Source organism: Eubalaena glacialis, chromosome 3 (genome assembly GCF_028564815.1).
Source record: "Eubalaena glacialis isolate mEubGla1 chromosome 3, mEubGla1.1.hap2.+ XY, whole genome shotgun sequence".
In the NCBI taxonomy this organism is placed as follows: domain Eukaryota; kingdom Metazoa; phylum Chordata; class Mammalia; order Artiodactyla; family Balaenidae; genus Eubalaena; species Eubalaena glacialis.
The window spans coordinates 179,926,649-179,950,335 of NC_083718.1; the positions used below are offsets into that span (position 1 = coordinate 179,926,649).

Here is a 23,687-nt window from a genome sequence, read left to right on the forward strand (position 1 = left end):
TATCAGACACGTTCTGAGATACCAGGCAGAAATCGGAGGGGTGGCCCTGCCAGTGTGTGCGGCGGCCACACTCCCCTGGACGGAAGCTACCATCAGCTGCTTAAGCTCAGTGAGACCCCGGACGACCACACACTGGAAGAACGCGCACATCCTCCGTGCCAAGGTCTCTGAGGAGGACATTTCCCGGCATGCTCTCTGTCTCATGCAAACGGCGGTCAGAGAGTGACAAAAACAACTCGAAACTTTGTCTTTAAACTAGAATTTATTGGTATACAAAACTCCATTTCATAGATAAAGTGGCACATCTTTGCAGCTTCTATTGCACCAAGTATTGAAGATTAAAAACACAAAAAAAGAAACATTTGGTTTTGAAAACACTGCAAATAGCCAAGTACAGTACTTTGGTAAATAAAAAATAAAATGGTTCAGAGTAACACAATCTGAGGAAAGAAACATCCTGGAGGAAATGAACTATGGACATCAGACAACGGTCACATTACCCCCGTCCAGCTCCACAGATAAGGCAAGACTTGCTAAGTCTATGGATCATGACCCCACAGAGGTCTTAAGTATCTCCGGACTGCAGTGAGGACAAGTATAGTGCAATTAGAAAAAAAGGGAAGGTGGCTGAGCCTGGGAAGGCCCCTGTGTTCTCCACAGACCCATCTGCCCTCCTTCATAAAGGGGATTAACACCCACCAGCCCTTCTGCATCAGCAAGAGGAACACGGAGGTCTGATGTCTGACTCCTGGCTCTTTTCTTCTTCTCACGGAGCCCAGTGCTGGTGGCGGACGCTGGAAGGGTAGCCAGGGAGGCCGAGGGCCCTTCTCCCCAAGGAAAATGAACCATGAGAGGAGCCCACACCCACATTCCTCAAGTTTTGGTTGAGGGACCTGCCAGGGGATCAAACCACAGGCTGAGGTCTGTGACTGTGCTCAAACAACCGTCACAGATGGCTGGCAACAGTGACCTGCTGGATGTCGAGATGCAGAGGATGAGGGGCAGACCACCGAGGCTTCGTCCGGCGGTCATTACCTTCCAGGGCTACAGCACAGCGAGCAGTAGTTCCGGGACCGGGGCCGTGCCCGGCTTACACCACAGTCACCACGCAGAAGTGCGTGCTCTTACAGAAACTATTCTCTACTGGTACCAGCCCCTTCTCAAGTAACTTTGCGAGGATGCTAAACATTTTCATCAAGCTACAAAGTAGTCTGAACTAGGAGAGCGAGGCTCTAGAAGGTAATTCCTCAGAGGAAATGGTTAAGAGCCTGAGGTTTTTACAGGGAATGCTACCTTGGACAGACGCAGCCAAGCAGTCAGCGAGGCCCAGCTCCTCCCCGGAGCCAGGCCCCGTGGGCACCTTCTGAGTTCCGTAATGTGCAATGCACTTCGTGACTGGTGCTCAGGGTCTCCACTTCAATCCAATTATCCATTCCCCCTCTTGCATGTGACGGCAGAAGATCTGCTATCATTTACATATGCCATGGAGATCTTCAACTTAACAACATCAATGGAAAAATACAATTTGCTTTAGAGTCAGAAAAACACACCTTGTAGCAAGTGCCATTATTAAATCACCTCAGAACAACCGTCGGAAGGCCCCAGAGTTTGAGCAACGCCTGTTCTGAAAGCTGAGATGAACAAAACAGTGAATAATGAAAATGTCAAAACACAAAAACTGCATCAGACTCTGAGTCTAAAGGCTTGCTATAGCTAGAGCCTTGAGGTAAAAAAAGGTGAAGAGCTACGCATCTACCCAAAATGGGAGTCAGAGAGGGCCGCGATGTGACATTGAAACCACAAAGCTCCACTGTCACCCCACCCACACAGACCCTTCTGGTCAGGCTGAGAGTTAGTCAGCTCTGACTAGGAACCCAAGTTTCCTTCAAGTGACTGCACATTCGAGTTGAACATCTCACAGAGGTAAACGGACAGCATTCTATGTGGACACAATAAAACCCAGGCAGTCCAGAGTTTCTGAGAATGAGAGAAACTGCACACTGATGACAGGGACTCACTTCGAGCACAGTTCAATGCCAAGTCCATCTGGTATCTACCTACTTAACGTGGGAGCAGCTCTCCCCCTCAGCATGGCCCTCCCCCGCCCCAGGACCGTATCATTTCGCACCGTCAAAGCTCCCCAGGGAAGCAGGCAGCACCATGAGAAATGACCTACACAAAGGCCCACTCTAGCTGCCCCACAATGGAGCTCCCACTTCACAAGCCCTCAGAATCACAATAGGTAGGGAAGTGTCTCCAGAGCTTATAAAAGAAACTACAGACAAGCCCAACTAACACTTAAGATTCTTCTTTCTGCCACAATTCTTCAACCAGACTTCACTCCTGAAAGCATATGTTCCTATTATTGAAAAATTAAATATACGTATACATTCTCTCTCTAATATCTCCTGGTGGCAACTATATTAACTCAGAAGTTGTGATTCTATGTTGTTTCAATACATCTACCTCTCTAGTACAAAGCTGATGTTACTAAAATTTTATTTCGTATTTTGACCTTTAAAAAATCTTTTTTTAAAATCCATAAAACCTTTATATACAGTTTATAGGACTAGTAAGCAGCTATGGACCACCGCCTCATCCCCCTTCTCCTGACCAAAGCTACCGAGACAATCCCACATAACAAACCTCTAACAGCCGCAGAGGTTAAGAAAGAGTCGCCTCCTACTATGCAGTGCACCTGAGTAACTATACCAGGTAACCGTCACTGACCACAGTCATCCCAGGACCAAACATGCTGGGCCTCCATTCTGGCTGCCAATAAAGTAGTTCTCAAGTGCCTACCAAGGCAACCAAGTACTACATGGATTCCATCTACCTCATACTTTGGTGGGACTGAGGCAGTGAAGGCTAAATTTAAACCCTTAGCTAGAAGTTATCACTAAAGTTGGATACATGTTCCCCATTCCTAATAATTAACATACTAAACACAGACCAATTATAACTGGAAAACTATGAAATGGTAATAAAAGAAAACTACCGAAGCCATTTGATTAGTTTTTAAAACCACTGTTATTTTACCCAAGAAATGCCGAAGCCTATTATCAGAATTAGGTAATTTATAAATAAATGTGCCCAATATTCTTGAGCAACTTCTAAAACCCAATAGGAAAAAACAAAAACAAAAACCGAGTAGGGCCCAAGGCCACCTTCATTAACCAAGTAAATAAAGCAATCCTACTACTTCTGACAATGGGTCTCCCTTAAGCTATTTCTGACTCCTAATTCTGCTGAATTTCTGGTACACAATCAGTCTTTCTGAGAGGATCTGGTCTCCTGTACTCTCACAGTACAAAACAGACAAGAAAGAGTGCGCGCTCAGAAACGCTCAGCCAGAGTCAGGAACATGCCCAGAGTTAACAGCCAAGAGAACAGATCCTAAAGCACTGGACCTCACTCCCTTGCAGACGGTGAGACAACGGAGACCCCTCACTTGTCTGGACTGAGTACTAGAGGCTCTAACTCAGGACTCTGCAATGTGCAAAGAAAAAGTGCTGTGCAGTTTCTAAATCTGCTACATATTACGATGTACTGTACCAGGATGTCCTGGGAGCACTTCCAAGAGACTACTGATGCTCCAACCACAAAAAGTCACCAAAGTCAAACAAACAAAAAATTAAAATACATCATCAAAACCACAGAAAGCAAATCACCTGCTGATAAAGACAATCCAATGAATCCAAGGCCAGCCCACACAATGATATGTCTATACGTGTCAAAACCTTTTTATAGTTTTTCCCTTTGCCTCGGAACTCTGATAATTTTGAAATCTGAGATGGGGGAGGTAACTAATAATTTACCTTTTGATTCAGCATATATTATTTCTCCAAATATTAGGTCCCCAAAAGGCAAAGGCAGTCCAAGATTGGCCACTTCATACATTCCAGTTTTAAAGTTCACATCCGTCTAATTCGGTTTGAGGAATGACTTCTCTCCACCACCCAAAATCTATTTCAGCACTGTGGAGTCATTTGAAGGCCTCAGCCAAAGTAAGTTCTCTGCCCTGCTAGTCTAACCTAAGTCACTGACAACTTCTGGAGGGTGCTGGAGAGTGTTTCAAACAGCAAAATCCCCAAACAGAGCTTAACTAAAAAAGAAGTTAAGTGCAGTGTTTTATGGGATTTCATTTTCACAATACTAAGAAAATTCAGCAATGGGTCAAGTTACCTTTTATTTCTCTGAAGGCATCTTTCTAAATCCAGAATAGTAAGGAAGAAAAGACAGTTACCTACTTAAAATGTGAACATGAAAAGCCTTAGAAATTCTTCCAGACACCCCCAACCCCCCGCCCCAAATCAATTACCTCTTCAGACTTCTTCCTGAGCAAAAACTCAGGACTCTCTTGACTTCTGCCTTTACAACTATGGCTTCTGCGCTCCACACTATCAATCAGAATCCCAGAACTGTATCATAAGCACTGATACACTGTCTTCTCGTTGTCAAGAAACAAGTACCAACTACTCAGCAACACTACAGATTTTCCAGCAAAGCCCAGGCCTAATTAACAGTCTGGCCTATTTATCATATGGCTTGAGTGCAAACGAACCAACAGCACCTGCATCCCATCTGAGCATCAGAATCAGGAAGAAGAGAAACGTGGCTGTTTAATTTCCACCCTGACTACAGGCCACAACCTTCACATCCTATTACTTTGGGAAAACACTTCCTGAATTATTTTCTGATTAACTTGCATTAGAAGAAAGTTAATTCTAAACATGTACCTGAGTTGGACATCATTTATAAACTATCCTGCATATTAATGTCTGTTTGAAAATGAAAGAGAAACAAAGGAAACTTGTCATTCTGAATTTCTAGCAATTAATCTAAACTACTTCATGAACAATTACAGTGAAACCCCGAGTGTTAAGGAAAGATCCCAGGGTCACCGAAGTCTGATTTTCAGGGCAAATAAAACCACACTTAAAAAGTTTTTTTTGACCTAACTATCCACTCCTAAAAGTCGATATTTTAATTATGGAACATGAATGGCTTCACTGCACTTTCATTAAATAAGACACATCACTGACAAAACTCTGAACAAAAAAGGAGGCAGCTTGAAGGAAACTAACTCAGTGTGTGATTCTGTGGGTTGAGTTTCGTTTTGTAAAAGGATGGCCTCGCTGGAAAGCCTGGCACACGGCCCTCCGCTTTCCATTCCCTTCTCACAACTCCCAGGAGGCCAGAGTCAGATGTTGAGAGCCGCGAAGGTCTTCACCAAGGTGACCTGGGTGCTCGCGTCTGCTTCGCTTCTGTTGTTGTCCCTGGGGCTACTCCTGCTCTCCAGGGCTTTGTGACGGTGCCTCTCCTCCTGTCGTTTCTTCTTCTCTAGTCGCTGCTGTTCTCGCCTCTGTTTGTTTGTGACCTGAAAGAGAAGACTGCGGCCTGAGTCGCCTGCACGGGGACACAGGCTGCACCAGTGGACGGGAAATGCGGGGCTGACAGATGCAAAGGGCACAGACTGCCTTTCAACAGGAACAGAGAAAACCCACCTAACAGACCAAAAATGAGTTATTTCCCATTACTGCTCAAATTTACATTTAAATTTATACCCTCTTGCTGAGCTAGCAAACAAAATCAATTCCATTCTCCTCATAAACCAATTCAAAATGACCTAAAGAAACATTAACCCTAGTCCAGCAGGAGGTAACACTCAAACATGCCACAGGATGCCCTCCTGTACATAATTTAATGCCCCAGGGGATCCTAACAAAATCCTCAGAAACTTATCACCTTAGCCTCTGCCTGTGACCTTTTACATTACGTTGCATTTTGAGCTCAGAATTTCCTGGTGAAAGTCTTTACAATAAGTTCTAAATTCAGTAAAATTAATGGTGTCATCTACTACTTGCGGGAGTGGGGTTGGGAAGGGAGCAGTACAACCCTTTGGGGAAACATCTGACAATTTTACCAAAAGACCTTAAAAAGATTTAAATATCCATGCCCTTTAACCTGTTAATTCCTCTTCTGGGACTCTAGCCAAGCAAATAACGCAAAATACTAAGACTTATACACAAAGATGTTCACTGAAGGTGACGGCATTTACAAAAAATGGGATTCAATCACATGGGTTAGCATAGAAAGTACCCACACACGCAGTAATGTTAGGCGGGAAACGGAGCCGATCCGCGTGTATGAGTATGAGTTCAGGGTATACTTCCTTCTAGCCGTCACTGCAAAGTCCAGGCAGGACAAGTGAGCTCTTCCTTCCGCTTCATGATATACCCTCATGCACTCCCCGTATTTCCTACAATAACCACTTTCATAGATCAAGAGAAAATCACACACTAAATTGAGCTCCAAGTTCCCTCCACGCCACCGAATTACAGCAGCCCACCATTTGCCCTTGCAGCCCCATCTTTCCTACCTTTGGGAGGTGATTTTTATTTGCTTTGTTTTCTTCACTAGGGCTGGCCCGAGACTTATCGTTTTCAGTTCTGCCTTCATTTAAGCCCTGATTTCCAAAGATTCTGGTGCCACTGTCACCCTCCTCCCATAAAGGGTCACACTGCTTCAGCACTCGGCCACTGGACTCAAGGTTCTCCTCTGCATCTTCCAAAGAAAGATATTTTGTTAAATTGAAAACCTAAGATAGTTACACAATGCGATTATTGTTAAATGACTCCAAAATTACCCGGGTCCCCAGATCACTGGCATTTGGAGAGCAAGTTTCCTTGAGGCAAAATTCTAATATCAAGTCAATACAGTGGGGAACATAAGGAAAAAATAATTGGTAAAAATCGGAAGATAAATTTTAAAATAACCTGTCGACCAGTCTTATCATCAGCTTCCTACCAGCCGAGTGCTTTGTTTTGTTAGATTAAACCACTTTTTAACATAAATTTTTAGGGGGAAATCTTTCATTTGTACCCAAAAAACAGAAAGGAAACAAGTTCTAAAGCTGTGCTCTCCAATACAGTAGCTACGAGCCACACGTAGCTATTTAAATTAAAATTAATTAAAGTTAAATAAAATTTTAAACTTAGTTCCTCAGTCAGTCTCGCTTAGCCACATGTCAAGTACATACCATATGGGATAGCACAGACACTGCATAGTGTTATTTTAAAATCACAAAGACCAAGTTACTTACAGCTTTCTAAGAAGGCATAGCAAATATGTAAGGAGGATAATAAAATACCCAATCAGAAAACTATAATGCCAGGAACAGTATCTGGCACATAATGTCTGGCAATAAATATTGAAATCATTTAAAATAAATAACTTGAGAAAACAGTTCGATGTTAACGTCTTTTTTCCTTCCTCTGAATCACAGAATTAAACTCAGTTCAAGCAAAAAGAAATTCTGAATTATCACCAGTTGACAGATGCCAGTAATCTAAATATTTCCATTAGAAAAATAATTTTTCTCTCCATTCCATTTCAATGATCATTTTGGTATTATAACGAGATCTTATTTCTAAAAGGCTAAAGTCTTCCCTGACATTTTCTATTCCTCCAAAACTGAGCTAGGTGGCCTTTTCATGCATTCCCCTAGCAGCCTGTACCCACACTTCATTATGTCTTATTATACCAATTTACTTATCTGTCTCCACCAAGCCCCTCCCCACCCCAGACTATACTCTCCCTGACACAGGGCTGGCACCTAGTAAAAAACACCTGCATATACAAAGCTGCTGAATGTGAAGAAATAACAATATAATTATTACCTGTCACTTGATTAAAAATAAGTATTTGGAAAATCACCAACATAATCATTGTGAAACCTTATAAATATCAATCATGGACTTACTATTTCTTTTCCCCTGGTTCATCTGGAGCATGGCAATTATCGCAGATTCAATATTATAATTTTCAGCTTCCAGGTTCTGGACTATCAAATTAAAATCCTATGAAAGAAACAAAGGAACACATCAAGACTCTGGGTATACTTTTCTACCTATCTCTACATCAATAATCTGACAAACAATTTTATAAACTTTTTGCATGTAAAAGTGTAAGTGGACTCAAGCAATGTGCAGTCTATTCCTTAGAATGTTAATAAAAAGCAACCTATTCTAAAAATAAACAAAAGGATGTCATTGAGGCAAGGTTTCAAGACCTTCCATTTAGAAAATGTCTTAATTTTCAGTAAGGTTAATCACCTGAAATAACCATTTAATAAAATAAATTCTTATAAAACTGCACTAGTCAGAAAATAATAAACCCACATACTTCCTTAGGATTTTGAACAGTATTGGATAAAGTCTAGCAAACAAGAGAGAAATGAATGAACATCTCTCATTAAACTGTATCACATAACCTAATTAAACTACAAATATCATGGGCCTATTTTGGCCCATCAGGTGTTAGCATGCTAGAGTGATGCCACAAAACTAGCAGATAAACTAGGCACAGCAATGCTTGTCTATAAACCACTGTTACTGCATGACAAATACTAACTGAACATCCAGTTGCATTGCAAACTTTCTGGACAGCATCTTCTACTTCATCTCTCAGGTCATCTTCAAAGTCGACTCCCTTTGTTTTGATCTTCTCTCTTTTATTTGATTCATCTTGATGAAGCATCTGAAACTAAAGGACACAGAGTAATAATCATGAACTCCAGCAAACTATGTTCAGAATCTGCAATACAGGAAGAACTTGTAATCTCAAAAACATTCAAATATATGGGAAAAGATTCCAGCGACAATCTTAAAGGAACAGCAATCACTAGGCTAAATTTTATCCAGACACTGAGATTCCAGGCCACAACTGAAGTATTAAAAAGAAAGGCCCAAGATATGGGATAAACTGTTCAGTAAAAATGGCATTAGAGCGCCTACAGCTTCTAGAGACCAACATTTTGGCAATGACTGCCAACTCAGACAGCACACATCTGTCTCAGCTGGTTTCCAGAGCTGTGAGCTTAGTAACAGAATCGATCCTCTACACTAGCACCCAATGAGCTTTTTCAGCAGGACAACTCATCTTGAAGAAACACACATACAACTCTCCTCTGGTTCCCTAGGCCCTATTTGATCATCAGCGAGCTGCAATGTGCTGGAGCTCCTGTCCCAACCAGATTATCACAGGTGAGCGTGACTCATCTAACCTCACGTGCTACCACCACACTCAAGGGAACCTGTCAAATTCTAAAAACTTGAAGAGCCGCTCACTTGGTATCCACAGGCCTTTACAACCTAAATCCATTTCAGAAAAGCTAAAATCATCCCTCTGTGGCTCCCAATCACTTTCTCCCCCTGCTTGCTATTAATGCAGGGAGATGGGAAATGAGCAAGGACATTTCCGCTTTTTGCATGTAAAAGTGTAAGTGGACTCTAGCAATGCCAGTCTATTCCTTAGAATGTTAATAAAAAGCAACCTATTCTAAAAATTTACCCTAACAATGTGGCTATGTGTAGCAAGTCTCTGAAATTCATCCAAAGGAAATAATGTCAAGTATAGAAAGGATTTTTGTTCAAGTGCTCCTCACAGTGCCACTAAGAGTGGTGAATAACTGGAAACACCTAAAGGCTTCATAGTGTGAGTACGGTTAAATAACCACGGTAAATCCACAGAATGATGCTTCATTCCCATTCAAGTAAGGAACACAACAAGGACTTTCACTACCACCATGATTATTTAACCGTGTCTTGGAGGTAACAGCAATGCAATTAGCGCCCCCCCCAAAAAAAAAGAAAAATTAGAAGTATAGAATTGAAAAGGAAGAAGAAAAGTTATCGCTATCTACAGATAATATAATTTAAAAAAAAAAAGAGAAAGAGAGAGAATCCACAAAAAAACTACTCCAAACAAAAAGAATTCTGGAAAATCATATGTTTATAAGGAATGTAAATTGATAAAGCCACTATGGTAAACGATATGAAGGTTCCTTAGAAAACTAAAAATAGAATTACCATGTGACCCAGCAATCCCACTACCGGGCATATACCCAGAGAAAACCATAATTCAAAAAGACACATGCACCCCAATGTTCACTGCAGCACTATTTACAATAGCCAGGTCATGGAAGCAACTTAATTGCCCATCAACAGACGAATGGATAAAGAAGATGTGGCACATATATACAATGGAATATTACTCAGCCATAAAAAGGAATGAAATTGGGTCATTTGTAGAAACGTGGATGGACCTAGAGACTGTCGTACAGTGAAGTAAGTCAGAAAAACAAATACCGTATATTAACGCATATATGTGGAGACTAGAAAAATGGTACAGATGAACCAGTTTGCAAGGCAGAAATAGACACAGATGTAGAGAACAAACGTATGGACACCAAGGGGGGAAAGCGGTGGGGGGGGGGGGGGCGGGTGGTGGGATGAATTGGGAGATTGGGATTGACACGTATACACTAATCTTTTAAAGTACATGTATCTTTTAAAAAGAAAGAAAAATAACAAGTGCTGGTGAGGATGTGGAGAAAGCAGATCCCTCAACACGTTGCTGGTGGGAATGTAAAATGGTGCAGCTACGCACTGTGGAAAACAGTGTGGCAGTTTCTCAAAGAGTTAAAGACAGAATTACCATATGATAAAGCAATTTCACTCCTAGATATACAGTTGGTGGGTTTGGGCTACACGGTCCACTTGTATTTTTTTCAGTAGTAAATACTACAGTACTACACAATTCATGATTGGTCAAATCCAAAGATGCAGAACTGCAGATACGGAAGCTCAGATACAGAGAGTCAACTATAAGTTATACTCGGATTTTCAACTACACATAATTGGCACCGCTGACCCCTGTGTTGTTCACAGGTCAACTGTATATCCAAAAGGTTGAGAACAGGTACTCAAACAAATACTATACACACATATTCATAGCGGCACTATTCACAACAGCCAAAGAGTAGAAACAACCCAAATGCCCGTCAACAGATGAAAGGATAAACAAAATGTGGTATATCATACAATGGAATATTATTCAACCTTGAAAAGAAACGAAGTACTGATAAGTGCTATGACATGGATGAACCTTGAAAACATTATGCTAAGGAAAGCCAGACACAAAAAGCCACATAGTGTGTGATTCCATTTATAAGAAATGTCCAGGATAAGTAAATCCATAGAGACAGAAAGTAGACTGGTGGTGGCTGGGATAGAAAAGGAATGGGGAATGACTGCTTAATGGGCACCAGGTTTTCTTTGTGGTGATGAAAATGTTTTGGAACTGGATGGAGGAAGTGGTTACACAGCTTTATAGGTGTTTTCAGTGCCACTGAATCATATACTTTAAAATGGTGAATTTTCTGTTATGTGAATTTTACCTCAATTAAAAAGTAAGAAAATTCTGTAGGATAGCTGGGTATGTACATAATTAACATTTTGTTAACAAATCTCATATATACAAATACAAAGGGAAAAAAGATCCTTTCCTTACAACAGGAACAGAAAACATAAAACATCTAAGAATAAACTCAGTAAAAAATAGGAAAGAGCTATATGAAAAAAGTGCTCCTGTATTAACAGCCATAAAAGGGGAAATTGACAGTAACACAATCATAGTAGGGGACTTTAACACCCCACTTTCACCAATGGACAGATCATCCAAAATGAAAATAAATAAGGAAACACAAGCTTTAAATGATACATTAAACAAGATGGACTTAATTGACATTTATAGGACATTCCACCCAAAAACAACAGAATATACTTTCTTCTCAAGTGCTCATGGAACATTCTCCAGGATAGATCATATCTTGGGTCACAAATCAAGCCTTGGTAAATTTAAGAAAATTGAAATTGTTTCAAGTATCTTTCCCGACCACAACGCTATGAGACTAGATATCAATTACAAGAAAAAAATCTGTAAAAAATACAAACACATGGAGGCTAAACAATACACTACTTAATAACCAAGAGATCACTGAAGAAATCAAAGAGGAAATCAAAAAATACCTAGAAACAAATGACAATGAAAACACGACGACACAAAACCTATGGGATGCAGCAAAAGCAGTTCTAAGAGGGAAGTGTATAGCAATACAATCCTACCTTAAGAAACAAGAAACGTCTCAAATGAACAACCTAACCTTACACCTAAAGCAATTAGAGAAAGAAGAACAAAAAAACCCCAAAGTTAGCAGAAAGAAAGAAACCATAAAGATCAGATCAGAAATAAATGAAAAAAAAATGAAGGAAACGATAGCAAAGATCAATAAAACTAAAAGCTGGTTCTTTGAGAAGATAAACAAAATTGATAAACCACTAGCCAGGGTCATCAAGAAAAAAAGGGAGAAGACTCAAATCAATAGAATTAGAAATGAAAAAGGAGAAGTAACAACTGACACTGCAGAAATACAAAGGATCATGAGCGATTACTACAAGCAACTCTATACCAATAAAATGGACAACCTGGAAGAAATGGACAAATTCTTAGAAATGCACAACCTTCCGAGACTGAACCAGGAAGAAATAGAAAATATGAACAGACCAATCACAAGCACTGAAATTGAAACTGTGATTAAAAATCTTCCAACAAACAAAAGTCCAGGACCAGATGGCTCCACAGGCAAATTCTATCAAACATTTAGAGAAGAGCTAACAGCTATCCTTCACAAACTCTCCCAAAATATAGCAGAGGGAGGAACACTCCCAAACTCATTTTACGAGGCCACTATCACCCTGATACCAAAACCAGACAAAGATGTCACAAAGAAAGAAAACTACTGGCCAATATCACTGATGAACATAGATGCAAAACTCCTCAACAAAATACTAGCAAACAGAATCCAACAGCACATTAAAAGGATCATACACCATGATCAAGTGGGGTTTATCCCAGGAATGCAAGGATTCTTCAATATACGCAAATCAATCAATGTGATACACCGTATTAACAAACTGAAGGAGAAAAACCATATGATCATCTCAACCAATGCAGAGAAAGCTTTCGACAAAATTCAAAACCATTTACGATAAAAACCCTGCAGAAAGTAGGCATAGAGGAAACTTTCCTCAACATAATAAAGGCCCATATATGACAAACCCACAGCCAACATCGTCCTCAATGGTGAAAAACTGAAACCATTTCCACTAAGATCAGGAACAAGACAAGGTTGCCCACTCTCACCACTATTATTCAACATAGTCTTAGAAGTTTTAGCCACAGCAATCAGAGAAGAAAAAGAAATAAAAAGAATCCAAATCGGAAAAGAAGAAGTAAAGCTGTCACTGTTTGTAGATGACATGATACTATACACAGAGAATCCTAAAGATGCTACCAGAAAACTACTAGAGCTAATCAATGAATTTGGTGAAGTAGCAGGATACAAAATTAATGCACAGAAATCTCTTGCATTCCTATACACTAATGATGAAAAATCTGCAAGTGAAATTAAGAAAACACTCCCATTTACCATTGCAACAAAAAGAATAAAATACCTAGGAATAAACCTACCAAAGGAGACAAAAGACCTGTATGCAGACAATTATAAGAGACTGATGAAAGAAATTAAAGATGATACAAATAGATGGAGAGATATACCATGTTCTTGGATGGGAAGAATCAACATTGTGAAAATGACTCTACTACCCAAAGCAATCTACAGATTCAATGCAATCCCTATCAAACTACCAATGGTATTTTTCACAGAACTAGAACAAAAAATTCACAATTTGTATGGAAACACAAAAGACCCTGAATAGCCAAAGCAATCTTGAGAACGAAAAACGGAGCTGGAGGAATCAGGCTCCCTTACTTCAGTCTATACTACAAAGCTACAGTAATCAAGACAGTATGGTACTGGCACAAAAACAGAAATATAGATCAATGGAACAGGATAGAAAGCCCAGAGATAAACCCACACACATATGGTCACCTTATCTTTGATAAAGGAGGCAAGAATATACAGTGGACAAAAGACAGCCTCTTCAATAAGTGGTGCTGGGAAAACTGTACAGGTACATGTAAAAGTACGAAATTAGAACACTCCCTAACACCATACACAAAAATAAACTCAAAATGGATTAAAGACCTAAATGTAAGGCCAGACACTATCAAACTCTTAGAGGAAAACATAGGCAGAACACTCTATGACACAAATCACAGCAAGATCCTTTTTGACCCACCTCCTAAAGAAATGGAAATAAAACCAAAACTAAACAAATGGGACCTAATGAAACTTAAAAGCTTTTGCACAGCAAAGGAAACCATAAACAAGACCAAAAGACAGCCCTCAGAATGGGAGAAAATATTTGCAAATGAAGCAACTGACAAAGGATTAATCTCCAAAATTTACAAGCAGCTCATGCAGCTCAATATCAAAAAAACAAACAACCCAATCCAAAAATGGGCAGAAGACCTAAATAGACATTTCTCCAAAGAAGATATACAGATTGCCAACAAACACATGAAAGAATGCTCAACATCATTAATCATTAGAGAAATGCAAATCAAAACTACAATGAGATATCATCTCACACCGGTCAGAATGGCCATCATCAAAAAATCTACGAACAATAAATGCTGGAGAGGGTGTGGAGAAAAGGGAACCCTCTTGCACTGTTGGTGGGAATGTAAATTGATACAGCTACTATGGAGAACAGTATGGACGTTCCTTAAAAAACTAAAAACAGAACTACCATACGACCCAGCAATCCCACTACTGGGCATATACCCTGAGAAAACCATAATTCAAAAAGAGTCATGTACCAAAATGTTCATTGCAGCTCTATTTACAATAGCCAGGACATGGAAGCAACCTAAGTGTCCATCGACAGATGAATGGATAAAGAAGATGTGGCACATATATACGATGGAGTATTACTCAGCCATAAAAAGAAACGAAACTGAGTTATCTGTAGTGAGGTGGATGGACCTAGAGTCTGTCATACAGAGTGAAGTAAGTCAGAAAGAGAAAAACAAATACCATATGCTAACACATATATATGGAATCTACGAAAAAAAAAAAAGGTCATGAAGAACCTAGGGGCAAGATGGGAATAAAGACACAAACCTACTAGAGAATGGACTTGAGGATATGGGGAGGGGGAAGGGTAAGCTGTGACAAAGTGAGAGAGTGGCATGGACATATATACACTACCAAACGTAAAACAGATAGCTAGTGGGAAGCAGCCGCATAGCACAGGGAGATCAGCTCGGTGCTCTGTGACCACCTAGAGGGGTGGGATAGGGAGGGTGGGAGGGAGGGAGATGCAAGAGGGAAGACATATGGGAACATATGTATATGTATAACTGATTCACTTTGTTATAAAGCAGAAACTAACACACCATTGTAAAGCAATTATACTCCAATAAAGATGTTTAAAAAAAAAAAAAAAAAAGTGCTCCAGCAGATCACCAAAAAAGTCAACTAAACAAATAAAAAGCTTATCAGGTTACTGGCTAGGAAGATTCAACATCATAAAGATGTCAATTTTTGCTTGTTAATCTATTAATTTAATGAGATCCCAATAAAAGCAAATTATCAACAGGACTTCTTTTTAACTAGACAAGCATATTCTAACACTCATATATAAAACAAAAAAAGCAAGAATATACAGGAAATCAAAAACAAAAGAGAAAGTAACAATGAGTGAAGAGTTCTACTAGATTTTAAAATACACTATTTCTTAACTAAAACAATGAACACATTAACATATGAAAAGAAAAACCAGTGGAATAGAACCAATGTCTAGAAATAGACCCAACTACATATGGGAATTTATTATATGAAAAAAGCGGCATTGTAAATCAGTGGACAAAAGACATGTAATTAATAAACAGTTTGGGTTCAACTAGGTAACCACAAGGAAAAATATAAAGTTGGATCCATACCTCACACCTGTATATCAATATAAATCCCAAATAGAGACAAGATCTAATTTCTTTTAAAAAATGAAAGTACAGAAGGACTAAAATAAACTATGGGAGAATTCTTTTTAACCTCAGAGTGGGAAAGAGCTTCCTAATCATGACCCAAAACCCAGAAGACATTTATATGATGTCTTGAAAACTTGATAAATTTAGCCACATAAAATTTTAAAATTCCTTCAGAGCAAAGACAATATGGGAAAGAATAAAAAGACAAAAGACAGACTGTGAAAAATTTGCAAGTCATACCACAGATAGAAGCTAATTTCCCTATTATATAACGATCTCCTAAAAATCATTAAGAAAACTGAACAGGAAAAAAATGGACAAAAAACATAATACAGTTCAGTCAAAAAAGTACAAAAGTAGGATTTAAACGCAGGAAAAGATGCATAAGCTCACTAATAAGAAAAATACAAATTAAAACTATGTTAAGAAAACTATTTTTTCCCTAACAGTGACACAGATTTAAAAACTTGATAACACACTGTGCTGGCAAAGGTGCAGAAGAGACACATATTCCAAGTGGGAGTGTAAACTGGTAAGACTTCTACAGAGAGCAACTTGGCAATACCTACCAAAATTATACATGCACACATCCTCTGACGTAGTAAGAACCTTCTAGGAATTTATTCCACAAATACACTCGCCCACGTGTGAAAAGATATACATATAAGTAAGGCACTGCGTGTTGTTTGTAAAAGGAAAGTTTGAAAGCCATCTAAAAGTCCATCAAAGGGACTATTCCAGCACATTATAATGCAGCCATACACTAGAATACTATGGAGCCATTTAAAAAGATTTAGGAAGTTCCTTATGTACTGCTACGAATTAAACTCCGAGATATGTTCCATTCGAAAAGCATGGTGCAGAACAGTATATAGAGGATGCTACAATTGTGGATAGGAAGAATGTACTCCAGCAAAAGTGGAATACATGCACATACTCACATATTTGCTTGCTATGTAAAATATCTCTAGGTAATTTTATGATATACTAATAACATTGGTTGCATCCAGGGAGGTAAACAAGGGTGAGAGAGTGACTTTCACTTTATTTTTTTAATTACAAAGAAAGTGTCTAATAATGTGAGGAAAGGCTTGTGAAATAATGTTAATGGCAAAAAAGCAGGAAACAAAGCTATACAAATACGAAAACAATAACAAAAATTGTTGAGTCTGTGCATTTTTTATTTTCTTCTTTACTTTTTCTATAGTTTCCAAATTTTAGATACAAAGCATGGATTAATTTTAAAACATAAAAGTAATTTTAAATGTTTATATAAATTATATTCATGCAATCATAGCCATCAGCTGTTAGGGAAAGCAAAAGAACAATAATTTTATCTGCTGCTCTCACCTGAACTAACAAAATTTAAAAAAAAAATCAAGCCCAGAGATTCTTCAAGGCAACTTTCTATTAACACATCACTGGTTTTTAGCTCCAGGGCACACAGCTCTCGACCTGGTTCCTGCAGGGCTGAGAATACAGAAGAAAACGGAGGCTTCACTCACATCAGTCTGGAGATGTGCAGGTGCTTCTGAGTTGTCATTGATCCTCCGAACGCTGTCATAGTGCTCTCCATACCGATATGCAATGTGTAACTCCTGCACGTTGCTCTTATCTGTACCACGAATCTGCAGGCAAAGGAAGGGGAGATGCCAGTGAGGATCTGCACAGTGTCCATTTCAGAAGAGAAACGCCACCTGATTGCCCAGGAAGCCCAGTCAACAGGCTCTATATAGAAGGAATTGGGAATATGACTGCGATACGTCCTAAGCAATTTTTGAATTATCTTTCTTCCACTCATGTATATATGATTCATTGTGCTTTAATATGCAACTACATGGACGTAAATCCATACAAAAATGCATATTCAAAAACCAGGGGCAGATTTACCATGAAGTTAAATAAGCTTAAGTTTCAGGAGCGTTAGTACCTCTCAGCCCCTCAAATGCACAGGTCCCTTCCAAGAGGGAAGGCCCAGGGGCAGATGCAGATTTGTTGGGCTTGAAACTCAAACAATTTGGGACCCTCTTTGAGAAAAAGACTATAAAATTACATATATAAAATTGCTAGAACTCCTCCCAAGACCTTGACGGGGGGCCCATAAAAATGAAGGACCTGACACTTATGCTTCACTAGCTTCACAGTAAATCCACACTGTTCTTAAAACAAAAATAGCATTTTTCATCAAACACATACTGAGAAACATTAACAACAAACTCAAAACATCCCACTTATATCAATTTCAAAATAAAATGATATACAGCCAGGCAGTACTGCCGCACTGCACAACCTGGAAGCACTACTCGCAAGGTGTTCTGTGTGAACGGCACGCCTGCAGCACAACCCAACCAGAATGGTGCTCCCCGGAGTCATGCAACACAGACGCCCTGAAGTGGAGCCTGGGCACCCCCCCAAGCCACCAACTCCGCAGCAACTCTACAGTAATTCTGAATCTGTCCTTTAGAAAGCCCAGTAACTGTCTATTTGTTAAAACCCCAAAATATCAGCACCTCCTTCTTGTTTTTGCTGAAAGTCACAGGCAGTAAGATACTATTATTAATTTAAATATCTGTGGTCCAAAAACACAGCAAAACCATGGAACAAAGAGGAACTACACAGATCTAGAAGTCAGAACCACGGAAGTTTTCTCCAGGCAGAATATCTAGGTCTCAAAGGGCAGAGAGTCTGGTTTTGACACATGCAAAATAGAGAGAGCACCATTCATCGCCCAGGAAGACTACTGGAAAGGAAATTAGTTGATCAGAATCTCTGAATGACATAATCCCTAAAGCACTTATATATTTAAATAATAATAACACTATATATGCATTATGAATAAGAAAAAATAACTTGAGGAACAGTCACCAAATTGTGATGCTCATGGAGAGGGAGATCACAGAGGACTTTCATTTTCTAAGTCACGTGTCTATATTGTTTACAGAAGCATACATTCCATTTGTAGCCAGAAAAAAAAAATGTAGGTTGTGAGTATAAACCTCCTCATTATTAACGTAAGAGCTCTTACCCATGATAGTAGCAACCAATTCAGTTTCAATTCTCAAATTTTATAAGGTGCTCCACTGGGGTAGGGAGAGATGGGGAAAACCTAGTAGACAATTCCAGTATACAGGAAATGTATTTATTTTAAAAACATATACTCTGAATGTTTAGCAAGAGGACACTACAGAAATAAATGTACTTGAAAAAAAAATCTAGTTATGCAGAATTATCTTCCACAACTACCTGGATAATTAAGAAACTTTAAAAACGGTTATCAAAGGAGGAGAAGGCAACCTACAGTTACTGAGTTGGCGCTGAGTATATTCCTTCAAGAAGAGGATCATTATGCTGTATATTCAAATGATTTTGATGACTTCCGCTAAGCAGTAAAGATTTAAAGACAAAAAATTGGGACAACGAAAGAGGTAACCAGTCTTCTTGGCTCAAAGACATCCTTAGAAAGAGAGAGCCTCACTAAAAATACGATAGCTCTCCCCGGTGTCAGTACCTGTGACGACACTACCCCAAAGAACAGCACATACAGATATTGTTTCCCATCCTGCTCACTGTATCCCTGTAACGTAAAGTCCTTACCAACCCATGGAGTATCTAATTTATTTTGTTGTAGTGTAATTTTTGTTAAAAGGACATTATGCCAGACACAAAAAGCTATATACTTCCATTTACATGACATTCTGCAAAGGCAAAAACTGTAAGAGACAAATCAGATTAGTGGTTACAAGAATCTGGGAGTGGGGGGAAGGGACTAGTGACTGCAAAGGGGCATGAGGTAACTTTTTGGGGTGGTGGAAATATACTGTATATTGATAGTGGTGGTACTTACATGACTATGTTTGTCAAAACACATAGAACTATACACCAGAGAATGGTGAATTCTGCTATACGTAAATTATATCTCTATAAATGACTTTATTTTTAATGAGCAAAGGCTAAGCAAAGGAATAAGCAATTTACAAAGAAATATATATGCAGGTGGTATAGGAAACCAATGAGGAAAAAAGGCCATTGTTGCCTTGATAATAATATAATATATAGGGATACACAGTGTGTGTATATATACACGTATGGATGTGTCTATGTGTGTGCAGACTTGCTTAAAACGTGTGACATTGTGATACGTCTCTTCCCAGTCATACATGAATGATTTTATAGTTAAGAGTGTGTGTGAATAACAGGGATACACACTAAATGTTAATAGTAATTATCTCTGCGGAGTATGACTCTGAGTGATTTTTATTTGCCTTTTTTTATTTGCCTTTAATGGGCTTTTCTGAATTTTGAAATTGTTCTATAATCATTATGTTTTACTTTCTAATTAAAAAAACAAAGTTAGAAATGGGGGCGTAGTGGAGCAGGGGAGAGAGGAAGACTGATAGGAATCACCTGACCAGCCTCCAGGAGCTGAGCCACAAAGCGAAAAGAGCTCTGAGTGCAAGGAGGACGAATAAGGGGTGGTAGTCTGTGTACAGTTTCACCCCGACCTCTGACCTTCCGTACTCCAGAATGTTTGGTTTGATGGACTGTTTAGGAGACTAGGGTACTTTAGAATAGAACACCAAAGGTAAAGGAGGGGAAGGAAGGCCTAAGCGACTCAGCAGCAGTGTGCTCTGCCATCCCACAGCACAAACGCAACATTTGTTGTAAAATCTTACTTGCTGTAGAAAAACCATTGGAACCGCTATGTATAGCCGGGCAGGGCACAGAAATAGAGCTTGACACCCTAGGCCATGAAATAAATTTTGTTGTTCAGAAATTCTTTTTAGCAACAGCTATTATAGTGAATTTGGTCTTTGTTTTCCTCCATCTAAAAAACAAAAACATATACATGGAACAGGTATATTTCACACTAGAATATGTATGCAAATCCTTTAATTTCTCATTGAGATATTTTTACAGAATTATCTAAGTTATTTCCACAGTAGGCTCTCCACCCCAAACTACCAATTAACTGACTGCTGAGGAACATTTCTGGCATTTTAAAGGTTTTTGAATTATACTTCAGACTCCATTTGTAATGCAGGGTTTAATTCCAAGCCACCACAAGCTTCCCGTCTTGGGTCAGGCTCACAGCCCAAGTTACCCTGCATAGTTCAATATCATAAGTCAAGCCCCATCATCTGAGGACATCCCCAAAGCTAATTTATAAACAAGAGCTTAACATAAGTTCCTGAATAGGTGACCTACCTGCCACAAAGGGGCATTAAGTTGATGAATCACCACATTCAACTGATGATTTCTTGCGAAGGCTACAATTGCATCATTGCCAGCAAATGTTCCAGGCTTTGCCAAACTGGCCACTGCATGGAAAGAGAGAAAGAAAAATGAAGTCTTTATCACAGAAAAATCCAAATGCAAACATGCTTTGGTATAATTTAGTTCTAAATAATGAGAAACGGTGAACATACCTGAAAAAGTCCATTAGCTTTGTCAGTCTACGAATTGAAGCTGGTTAAACAGTACATAGACTGCTACTCAGAAGGGCACCAATCACTCATAAAGAAAGGATTCATTTATTCATTCCTTCAATAGATATTTTCTGAATGCTTCCTAAATGCCTAACTCTATGAGAGACATTGGAAATGTGACAGAAACCATAACAGTTTGCATTAATGATGCTTATTATGTGTCAAGCACCGCTCTACTCACTTCTCATATTCTTTCAGATTTTATAATTTCTTCTCACAAATCACTTTTTTTTTTAACGTTTTTATTGGAGTATAATTGCTTTACAATGGTGTGTTAGTTTCTGCTTTATAACGAAGTGAATCAGTTATACATATACATATATCCCCACATCTCTGCCCTCTTGCATCTCCCTCCCTCCCACACTCCCTATCCCACCCTTCTAGCTGGTCACAAAGCACCGAGCTGATCTCCCTGTGCTATGCGACTGCTTCCCACTAGCTATCTATTTTACATTTGGTAGTGTATATATGTCCATATATACACTACCACTCTCTCACTTTGTCCCAGCTTACCCTTCCCACTCCCCGAGTCCTCAAGTCCATTCTCTAGTAGGTCTGTGTCTTTATTCCCGTCTTGGCCCTAGGTTCTTCATGACTTTTTTTTTAGATTCCATATATATGTGTCAGCATACATATTTGTTTTTCTCTTTCTGACTTACTTCACTCTGTATGACAGACTCTAGGTCCATCCACCTCACAACAAATAACTCAATTTCGTTCCTTTTTGTGGCTGGGTAATATTCCATTGTATATATGTGCCACATCTTCTTTATCCATTCATCTGTCGATGGACACTTAGGTTGCTTCCATGTCCTGGCTATTGTAAATAGAGCTGCAATGAACATTGTGGTACATGACTCTTTTTGAATTATGGTTTTCTCAGGGTATATGCCCGGTAGTGGGATTGCTGGGTCATATGGTAGTTCTATTTTTAGTTTTTTAAGGAACCTCCATACTGTTCTCCATAGTGGCTGTTATCAATTTACATTCCCACCAACTCACAAATCACTTTTAATCCTCAAAACAATCCCCTGAAAAAAGGTTATTATCACGTACACCATCTTATAGATGAGGAAACCAAGGCACAGAGTAGTGTGCAACTATGCCCAAGGTCACGAGCCGGTACACAGCAGAGCTGAGTTTCACCCCAGGCATCCTGACTTCAAGACCTTGGCTCCTGGCCACTCCATTATACAGCCTGTCACAGTTTGCCCTCAAGGAGTTTATAACCAGTGGGGGACAAACAACAAGAAAATGGACACTGCTGATGTGTAGGTGCTTTAGGAAAGAAACATGTAGTAAAGAACGTAGCCTTACCCAAAGAGAGGTCTGGCCTTCACCCCCCGCTCCTGGGAGAGAACCTCTAAACCCTTGGGATTTCCCAAGTGATAGGGGTCTCTTTGTTATTCACAGTAGGCCCCTCAGCCTCAGCTGACAGCTGATGCTAAGTTTATGCACGAGGCGACTCATGGTGGACCTCTCTGGCCATGTGATATTAGAAAGACCTGGGGGACTGGGGAGCTGGAGACTGAGTTGAACCACTTAGGCAATCAATCAATAACATCTACATAATGAAGCCCTAATAAACATTCTGGACACTGAAGTTTGGGTGAGGGTCCCTGGTTGCCAATACTCTTTGTATAGTGTGTAACCTTCCCAGATTCTACCATTTGGCTAATTTTGATCTGTATTCTTTCCTTGTAACACACTACAACTGTGAGTATAACAGCCTTCAGTGAGTTCTCTGAGTCCTTCTAGCAAATTATCAAACCTGAGAGTGGTTCTGGGAAACCACAAACTTGCAGCTGGTGTCAGAAGTCAGGGAAGTCTTGTGTAAGACTGTGTCCTTAAACCTTGCAGCTTGGCTAACTCCAGGTGGGGAACATAAGCCAGTCTGACCAGTGGGGAGGGGAGGTAAGGTGTACCAGATAAGCTTCTCAGCTGAGACAACTACGCTGCTTCCCAAAGGTCAGGTAACAGACAGACAGACAGAAGAGGAATGGGTGATGTCCCAAGCAGAAGTGAGAAAGAGAGCATGATGAGCTTGTGGACTACACAGCACTGGCAGCGACTCGGAATGCTGAGACGGCAGGGCGGGGAAGCAAGAAAATATACTGGGAAATGACAAGAGAAGAGGGTAGGGAAAGAAGAAAATCACAGATCATAAAGGGCTAAAGAGTTGGTACTTTCCTGAGGTCAACGGGGAGCTGCCAACAGGTGTTAGACAGGGGAAGACCTATTCGATATACATTTAGATCACCACTCTGGTTGCAATATGGAAAACAAACTGAAGGGGTCAGGAGGCAATGAGACCAGTCCAAAGAGTATTGAAGAAATCTAGGCAAATGGCCAAAGAGGCCTGATTCTATGAGACAGCAGAATGAGAAAAAAAACATTGAGGTA

At 39.7% G+C, this 23,687-nt stretch overlaps 1 protein-coding gene across 1 annotated transcript in view; it reads right to left on the reverse strand.

The window, feature by feature from the left end:
* Window positions 1-328: 328 nt before the first annotated feature.
* The window catches only part of OTUD3 (OTU deubiquitinase 3), a 39,420-nt gene continuing 16,061 nt past the window's right edge, over window positions 329-23,687 (reverse strand). The window contains exons 3-8 of the mRNA XM_061184820.1: window positions 21,004-21,116; window positions 17,304-17,426; window positions 8,416-8,547; window positions 7,766-7,862; window positions 6,383-6,567; window positions 329-5,380 (exon numbers count right to left, since the gene is read on the reverse strand). Coding sequence (XP_061040803.1) covers window positions 5,204-5,380; window positions 6,383-6,567; window positions 7,766-7,862; window positions 8,416-8,547; window positions 17,304-17,426; window positions 21,004-21,116 — 827 coding nt within the window. The 3' untranslated portion in view covers window positions 329-5,203. The remainder of the gene's footprint in view (window positions 5,381-6,382; window positions 6,568-7,765; window positions 7,863-8,415; window positions 8,548-17,303; window positions 17,427-21,003; window positions 21,117-23,687) is intronic.